Source organism: Palaemon carinicauda, chromosome 25 (assembly GCF_036898095.1).
Source record: "Palaemon carinicauda isolate YSFRI2023 chromosome 25, ASM3689809v2, whole genome shotgun sequence".
NCBI lineage: Eukaryota > Metazoa > Arthropoda > Malacostraca > Decapoda > Palaemonidae > Palaemon > Palaemon carinicauda.
This window is the reverse complement of record NC_090749.1, coordinates 74,247,099-74,257,098: the sequence shown is the minus strand read 5'-3', so window position 1 is coordinate 74,257,098 and position 10,000 is coordinate 74,247,099. Positions and strand designations below refer to the sequence as shown.

At 30.1% G+C, this 10,000-nt stretch overlaps 2 protein-coding genes across 2 annotated transcripts in view; both read right to left on the bottom strand.

Moving 5' to 3' along the window:
* LOC137619075 (tigger transposable element-derived protein 1-like) overlaps window positions 1-255 on the bottom strand; it is a 2,479-nt gene extending 2,224 nt beyond the window's left edge. Inside the window, exon 1 of the mRNA XM_068349271.1 lies at window positions 136-255. Coding sequence (XP_068205372.1) covers window positions 136-255 — 120 coding nt within the window. The remainder of the gene's footprint in view (window positions 1-135) is intronic.
* A 93-nt stretch (window positions 256-348) lies between these two features.
* On the bottom strand, window positions 349-861 carry LOC137619074 (tigger transposable element-derived protein 1-like). Its single transcript, XM_068349270.1, has one exon. It carries the CDS (start codon window positions 859-861, stop codon window positions 349-351), a length of 513 nt encoding a protein of 170 aa, XP_068205371.1.
* Window positions 862-10,000: the final 9,139 nt, after the last annotated feature.

Here is a 10,000-nt window from a genome sequence, read left to right as displayed (position 1 = left end):
GAAATGGTGAAAGAACCAGTCCTCAAATACAGCGAGTGTCACCCATGCCTTCATGTTTGACATCCATATAACGGGGAGAGAGCTTTTCGTCACGTTCTTCAGGGCTCAAGGGTTAGCTGCCCGGTAAACTAGCACCGGCTTCAGCTTGTAGCTCCCTTCAGCATTCGCCCCAAGCATTAAGGTTAGGCGGTCTTTAGCCGCCTTATATCCGGGCATCGTCTTCTCCTCACGGCTAATGTAGGTCTTCTCTGGCATTTTCTTCTAAAAGAGACCCGTTTCGTCGACATTGAAGATCTGCTTAGCCGAATAGCCACCCTCCTCAATGATCTCCTTCAACACTTGGGGGAATCACTCGGCAGCCTCTTTGTCCGCAGATGCTGCCTCTCCGGACACGGACACATGGTGGAGACTAGCCCTCTTCTTGAAACGGGAAAACCACCCGTGGCTGGCAGAAAGCGTTTCTTCGGCAGCGCTTTCCCCAGCCTTAGCCTTGACATCCTCAAAGATAGATTTGGCCTTCTCCTGAATGAGCATAAGGCTCAGAGGAATACGCCGCTGCTGCTGATCCCCGAGCCAAATGGTGAGAAGTTTCTCCATCTCTTCTATGATTTTCCCTCTTTTTTTGCTAATGATCGTCGATTGCATCGGCACTGCACCTTTCACGTGTTCCATTATACGATCTTTCTGTTTATAAATGGTACCGACGGTCGAACGATTCAAGTTGTATGCCCGTGCAACGCTCACCATTTTCTCACCCATATCAAGCTTCTTTATTATTGCCACTTTCGTTTCAAATGAAATGGCTTGCCTCTTCTTTGCACTACCACTCTCACTAGAAGCCTTTCGCTTTTCACCAACCATATTGCATAATGGATGCACGAGATATTTAATGATAAAAATGAAAAAAGTTCTTTGCGCACTGGAGATACGTTCATGTACGTACGCACTGCAACGAACTGGGCAGAGGAAGGTGGATGCTGGGTGAGCTCTTACAGCGCCAAGCGTCGGTATTAGCGGCGGAAAGAAGCACTACTCGGTAAAAGGCACGCAATACAAAATCTAACTTACAGCATCTCTTTCCGAACATTTTTCGACATACGCGCAGACATGTTCGTATGTACCGTTGTTCGTAACTCGAATGATCGTAAGTAGGGGAGCGACTGTATATATATATATATATATATATATATATATATATATATATATATATATATATATATATATATATATATATATATATATATATATATATATATATATTTATGCACGAAAAATTTACTGGAGACCTCAAGAGAAATGAAGGATAAGAGCAACACAAACACATTTGCATCAAAAGATATTCTGTTGAAACTCGCAATGTTGATAGAGAGAAAAATAGCTCACTAGAAAGAATAAAACCAATTAATAATTACAATAGATATAACACAATAACAGTATATTAAGAAGAACCAAAATGTATGTGAAGTAAAAATATAATAGATGAAATATAAAACAATTACATACAAAAAAACTGAAACTAGCCAAAGGTCAAAAACGCAAAAAAAGAAATACACTTTTTTTTTTTTTTTTTTTTTTAAATAAGACATTCATTTTTGAAAGTAAAAAGTATAATAGATATGTAAACAAAAATTTTTTTTTTTAGGAAAACAAATCAGAATTGACATACATTTGGAAGATATTTGGTCGAAACAAAAACGGAAAAAGATATATAGAAAATCTACAAAATACATGCAAAAGATAAAGCTATATCGATGAGTTCAAGCGTATATGGATGTAGGAAAATAAATTTAGTATTCCAGTTTAAATACGAAACCTTGTCGTTGTTGTTTTTGTTTCCTTACAATTCTACTGAAGGCTTTAGTAACCACAGAGACTTTAGAAACTCAACATTAACAATATTACATCCTTGTCTCCAGAAAGTACATTTTAGCCAAAGAGAGAGAGAGAGAGAGAGAGAGAGAGAGAGAGAGAGAGAGAGAGAGAGAGAGAGAGAGAGTTTCCTCGGCTTTTGCAACTATTGTCGAAATTCCTTCCTGTTCCAATTAGTACCAAAGGGAGGCAGATTTTCCAGTTCAATGGGTCATACTTGTCCTGAATTTACTAGTCAGGATTAAGGTAGGGAGTTTTGCGTGTCTTTATCTGTGTACCCATCTATATATTTGTCGATATATATATATATCTATTTATATATACACCCACTATATATATATATATATATATATATATATATATATATATATATATATATATATATATATATATATATATATATATATATATATATATATATATATATACAGCTACAGCAAATATAACCGTTCCTAGTACACTCCAGGAAGAGAAGACCTCAGACATGACAATTCATGTTTGGTGTTTCACTTGTTGTTAACAGCACGCTGGCCAGTGCAGATTGGTGATGGTAGGAGACATTTCTTCTGATAGCTTGCAACCCAGCCATGTATGGGTGACCCTGACTAGTACAGTTTTACTGATCACACACACACATACATATATATATATATAGGTAGTAGGTTGGCCAGGGCACCAGCCACCCGTTGAGATACTACCGCTAGAGAGTTATGGGGTCTTTTGACTGGCCAGACGTACTACATTGGATCCTCCTCTCTGGTTACGGTTCATTTTCCCTTTGCCTACATACACACTGAATAGTCTGGCATATTCTTTACATATTCTCCTCTATCCTCATACACCTGACAACACAGATTACCAAACAATTCTTCATCACCCAAGGGGTTACTGCACTGTAATTGTTCAGTGCCACTTTCCTCTTGGTAAGGGTAGAAGAGACTCTTTAGCTATGGTAAGCAGCTCTTCTAGGAGAAGGACACTCCAAAATCAAACCACTGTTCTCTAGTCTTGGGTAGTGCCATAGCCTCTGTACCATGGCCTTTCACTGTCTTGGGTTAGAGTTCTCTTGCTTGAGGGTACACTCGAGCACACTCTCCTATCTTATTTCTCTTCCTCTTGTTTTGTTAAAGTTTTTATAGTTTATATAGGAGATATTTATTGTTGTTACTCTTCTTAGAATATTTTATTTTCCCTTTTTCCTTTCCGCACTGAGCTATTTTCCCTGTTGGAGCCCCTGGGCTTATAGCATACTGCTTTTCCAACTAGGGTTGTAGCTTAGTAAGTAATAATAATAATAATAATAATAATATATATATATATATATATATATATATATATATATATATATATATATATATATATACATATATATATATATACATATATATATATATATATATATATATATATATATATATATATATATATATATATATATATATATATATACATTGACATAATACATCCAAATTTCTTCTAGTATATATATATATATATATATATATATATATATATATATATATATATATATATATATATATATATATATATATATATATATATGTATATACATTGACATAATACATCCAAATTTCTTCTAGTATATATATATATATATATATATATATATATATATATATATATATATATATATATATATATATATATATATATATATATATATATATATATATATACTTACATACATATATATATATATACATTGACATAATACATCCAAATTTCTTCTAGTATATGTATATATATATATATATATATATATATATATATATATATATATATATATATATATATATATATATTTACAATTTCCTCTCGTTATAATAGTGAATAAATATATTAAAAAACAAGATCAAATGTAGACAGACAGATGTCTAAACTGTAATGGAGCAATACGCCTAAACGTTACCATAAGACACACACCCACAACTATATTCCAGAAGCATCTAAATATCACCATCCAATCCCCTATCACAGTGACCCTGACAGTCGAAAACAAAAAGAGTTGAATCAAACAGGTGGACATCAAAACCACTAGAGGGAAAACTGACGATTGTGTAAAATGGACACAATGACCATTCACCCCCCCCCACCCTTTTTAATAAAAAAATAAAAAAACCTTCTATGGCACCCATTGCCCTTAACGAGAATGCTCCGACTGCTTAATGACCCGGAATGGCAATGAGTCATTCAACCCGAAACGGGGAATTAATGCAAAACTTCGCTCTGCTTTTGTCGCCAGCCAAATCGATTAACTTGAATGGGGCGTTGCATAGGTATGCTGTTGCTCTTGCATTAATCAGCGCCAGGGATACTACTACTACTGCACTAGTTTGGTTTTGGCGATGTGACCAGTTAAACTATAAAGGATTTTTTTTTCTTTTTCTCTCTTCCGGGGATAATTTTATTTCTTGTTCTATTACAGTGAAGTCAAAAGTTGTGGGAATTTAATCAGAATATAAAAGGGTACTTATGGCTATCAGCAAAATTAGGCGACTTTGTATAACGCCGGTTAAATGACTATAACTGTTTGCCAAGTAAAGGGTTAGTGGATACATATTGCATGATAATAACCTATTTACTGCATTTTGAAGGGGATCATGTAGTTTACAATTACTGCTACTTTTACTGTTACTAACTGATAATAATAATAATAATAATAATAATAATAATAATAATAATAATAATAATGATGATGATGATGATGATGATGATGATGATGATGATGATGATGATGATGATGATGATGATGATGATGATAATAATAATAATAATAAGCTCCTCTAAATAATATACAGCTAGTCTCTCTCTCTCTCTCTCTCTCTCTCTCTCTCTCTCTCTCTCTCTCTCTCTCTCTCTCTCTATAAATATATATATATATATATATATATATATATATATATATATATATATATATATATATATATATATATATATATATATATGTATATATATATATATATATATATATATATATATATATATATATATATATGTATATATATATATATATATATACATATATATATATATATATATATATATATATATATATATATATATATATATATATATATATATATATATATATATATATATATATATATATACATCCTGTCACGCTGCTTAGGGAGGAGATAGAGTAGTCATACCCTGGTGAGAGGTGGTACCCCAAGAGACCTCATTCTCTCACTAATTGCCGAAACTATCTGGTTGTAGTTAGGAAAGGGGGAGGGTTGAGAAGGGTTGAATCTATGTGTGCATATATATCTATATATTTAGACGTCATTTATTAATTATAATAAAATTTAACACAATTAAACTCGTATTTTAATTACACTACTTGAAACAAAATCATTATAATTTCCCGATTCAAACAGACTCCATTCATATCAATTAGTAAAATTAAGTAGGTATAATTGAAAATGACTATCGAGTGAAGTGTTTAACGTTAAAAACACAACATATAATCATTTGCTATATATTTGAATCATATTCATTAAAAAAGTCATGATTGTCTAGCTTAGGAAATTATATTAAACTATTCGTCTAATAAAGTCGTAGGTTTTTACTTTATTATTTATTTTCAACACTAAGTTGTTTCCCTGATAGAAAGTGAATCTAAAGAAAGAGAAATATAAAGTTACGAAAAATGTTCACACATTTCGTTGATCTCCGACCCACCTTCCTCGTTACACATTCGCTTCTATCGCTTGCTTAATAGTCCCTATTTATCCATTATATCAATATCATTATTAGTATTAACAGCTAAGCTAAAACCCTAGTTGGAAAAGCAAGATGCTCTATGTCCAAGGGTTCCAGCAAGGAAAATAGCCAAGTGAAGAAATGAGATTAGATAGAATTGTGCGCCCAAGTGTACCCTCAAGCAAGAGAACTCTACCTCGAGACAGTGGAAGACCATGATACAGAGGATACGTCACAATCCATGACTAGAGAACCATGGTTTCATTTTGGAGTCTCCTTCACCTAAAAGAACAGCTTACCATAGCTAAAGACTCTCTTCTATATTTACCAAGAGGAAAGTAGCCTCTGTACAATTGCAGTACAAGAGTTAACCATTCGAGCAAAGAATTGTTTGGTAATCTCAGTGCTGTCAGGCATATGAAGAAATAGCAGAATGTGTAAAAAACACGCCAGACTATTAGGTGTATGTGTCGGAAAATGAAAAATGAGCATTAACCAATGTGGGATAATATGGTATTTCAAAGCTCTATTTTCACTCTACATGTGTATACAAGGGCCTCTGGTGCGAGGACAAGAGAACAACAAAGATAAACGTAGTTCTTTTACAAACATAAAAAATAAAACTATGGATAGTTATTACATTTCATTATAGAGGAAACATATACCCATATACCCATATTGAAGATAACTAGTGAGCAATTATATCTACCATTATCTAGGTGATATCCTACCCAGTTTATCGACTAAAATATCCGATGATTTCTATACTGATAAATGATATTTAATGACATATTCCATTAAACCTTTTCACCTGCCTGAAGCATGTCTACCGCTTTCTTTAAGCTCGGAATATTGAAATGTAAGACTCTGGTGCATTTCATTGATAAAATTGGGACATTGTTCAAAATAAGGATAAAAACAATAAGTTGACAAATGAATAAATGAATAAACAAATGTCCAAGGTTAACCCTACAAGGGAATGACAGTTCCGGCAACGAAATATATGAAACCTGTGTTGAGATAAACCATGAAATACTTAATTGATTGTTAATAGAATCCAACTACCAAGAGGGGAGGGAGTAGAGGAACATGAGACTAGCATTCTCCTAAGAACTGAAGACATTTTGTTTTTACTAAAAAGTAAGAAATTTAATATAATTTGTGATACACTCCACGACTTTTTGGGATTGGGAGACATTACTCATAATTTTAGGAATGCTGGGGTGGACAGAAGCTATCAGATGCATATATAAAAGTACTAAATTGAGGAGAGTGAGGATAATAAGTGTTTGTAGGATAAGGAGGTGACAATGCATATATGAGGAGGTGGTAGGAGAAGGTAATTTTTTTTTTTTTTAGGGGGGGGGGAGGGGAGAGCTCAGGCTTAACTATAAGTCCCAACAGCCTAACTAATGGCCTCATCTCACACACTCCCGACCGCCTAAAACTTCGTAAACTCTACGATAGTTGAACACCATATTCCATGCTGGCACAAAAGTGGGACCCATTCTGATCCAGGCATAGAATTCTTATGAACGTTTCAAGTCACGTTTTGGTCGTTATTTTTTTATGTTTCTTTTTTATATCACTTAGTGCTTGTAGAGATTAATTTAGAAAGTTGTGGTAATATTGGTAAAAAACGATTTTTATTGCTTGTTTTTTCATCATATTTTATTGTTGTCCAGAAATTTGTCCAAAAAATATTTTTCAGTTATGCAATAGATTTAGGTTAAATATTGCAAGAAAACCTTCCTTTTTTATATCAGTTTTTCTTTAATCCAAACATTTTTAAACAGTCATAAATTAAGTAACGAAATTAAAAAGTTTGCTGAGTATACTTACTTATATATCCCAAATAACTTCTTATCTGTATTGGTTATTTATCATTTATGGATTATTCATGAATATATACTTTTTTACGATAAAAGATCTCTAGCTTATACATACTGTTTTATTAGAGGAAGAAACTAGGCACATAATAATAATAATAATAATAATAATAATAATAATAATAATAATAATAATAATAATAATAATAATAATAATAATAATAATAATAATGATGATGATGATAATAATGATAATAATAATAATAACCATACTCTTTATTATTATTATTATTATTATTATCATTATTATTATTGATAATAATAATAATAAAAGATAATCAAAATAATAATAATAATAATAATAATAATAATAATAATAATAATAATTTAATATTATTATTATTATTATTATTATTATTATTTTTATTATTTATTATTATTATTATTATTATTATCAATAATAATAATAATAATAATAATAATAATATTAAATTATTATTATTATTATTATTATTATTATTATTATTATTATTATTATTATTATTATTATTATTATTATTATTATTATTATTATTATTATTATTGATAATAATAATAATAAAAAATAATAAAAAAATAATAATAATAATAATAATAATAATAATAATAATAATAATAATAATAATAATAATAACAATAATAATTTAATATTATTATTATTATTATTATTATTATTATTATTATTATTATTATTATTTTTATTATTTTCATTCTATTGATAGTCTAATTTTTTTTTATCTATTTCATGAAAAGTACTATCCTTTATAATTTCCCCCTTTCACTAAGATTAACATTCTAACAAAATAGTAAAAAATATAAATGTCTTATCAGTCAATCATATCACATTCTTATCAAAGCTTTAATATGAAAATGCCAAAAATCTCTTATACTTTGCATTACGAATCAGATTCAAAAAGAAAATAAGAAAAATACATTTTTTTCATCTAGCTCTTATTAACATTCATTTATTGACACTAATAACAAAAAATTATTCTTGATTTTTCTAAAAAAGCTTTTTAACTAATATTTGTAGTTTTTGTGATATAAGGTGCTCCAAAATAAAGAAATGAGTTCTATGGCGACAAACTGGCAATAATTACACCCTGGAAATATAGGCTTCTAAAGAAAATAAGAAATCTAGGTGTTTTTCATCTAGGTATTTCGAACCTTTCGTTCATCTTAATTTTTTAAAATCAGTTTTTTAACTAGGAAAGTAATGTTTTTGTATTATTTGGCCTTTAAAATTAGCTGTTTCTAATCATTTACTTTTATTTTAAAATACTGAATTTGTTATTTTTTGGCTTTTAAAATTAACTCGTTTAAATGGGAGTTCCGAAATAAAGAAAGGGACTTTCATGGCAACAAACTAGCAATAAGAAACAAGGTAAAAAAATCTTTTTAAATAGAAATAAGAAATCTAGTCTTTTTTTACCTAGGTCTTCTAATAATTTTTTTAATGTTCGTCTTTAAATCAGTATTTTTTAAACTATAAAAGTAATGTTAATGTTATTTTTTTTTCTTTTAAAAATCCGCTCTTTCTATAGGGCATTTGAAAATAAAGAAAATGGATTCCATAGCGACAAACTGGCAATAAGAGTAGCCCTGGAAATATAAGCTTCTAAAAGGAAATGAAAAATCAAATCTTTTAGCTAGATCTTCTACTAAACATTTAAATAATTTTTTACCAGAAAAAAAACAGTTTTTGGTTTTTGCTTTTCGTATGAGCTCTTCCTAAAGGGCATTCCAAAAAAAAAAAATAATGGATTCTATGGCGACAAACTGGCAATAAGAAACACCCGGGAAGTAAAAATTCCTTTTCCTGATGAAAAGAAATGTGAAAGTAGGATACTCTAGTGAGGTCCTCAACTGTACATCCTTGCATAGAAATGGCCTATTTTGAACATTGAAAGGTGAGAATGTTATTGCATCTCATTTTTTCTTAAATTTATTATATTTTTAGGCAAATTTCTCAATAAAAAAGAAACACACGCGATAACAAAAGAACATAGGGGATAGTTACTGGCATGTTCTTTCTTTCCAAAGTTGCATTTTGATTTTTCTTTAAATGTGAATTTTTTTTTTTTAATGAGATTACATGAATTGTAAATGTGAAAACATAAATTTTGATTGTGAAAAAATTAGTTTTGAAAGTGAAAACATGAATTTTGATTGTGAAAAAAAATGCATGTGAAAAGATGTTTTGAATGTGAATACATGAATTTTGAATGGGAAAACATCAACTTCGAATGTGCAAACGTGAATTTTTTATGTTAAAACATGATTTTTTTAATGTGAAAACATGAATGTTGAATGGGAAAAAGAATTTTGAAGGTGAAAAAATTTGAATGTGAAGACGTGAACGTTTCTGGTAAAATATAACACTTATATCAAAATTGTGTGAGATGAGGCCATTATTATTATTATCATTATTATTATTTAATGCTAAGCTACAACCCTAGTTGGAAAAGCAGGATGCTATAAGCCCAGGGGCCCCAAAAGAGAAAATAGCCCAGTGAGGAAAGGAAACAAGGAAAAAT

Excerpts from the sequence above, each read along its gene's own strand:
- LOC137619074 (XM_068349270.1), bottom strand. The coding sequence starts at position 861 with ATGGTTGGTGAAAAGCGAAAGGCTTCTAGTGAGAGTGGTAGTGCAAAG.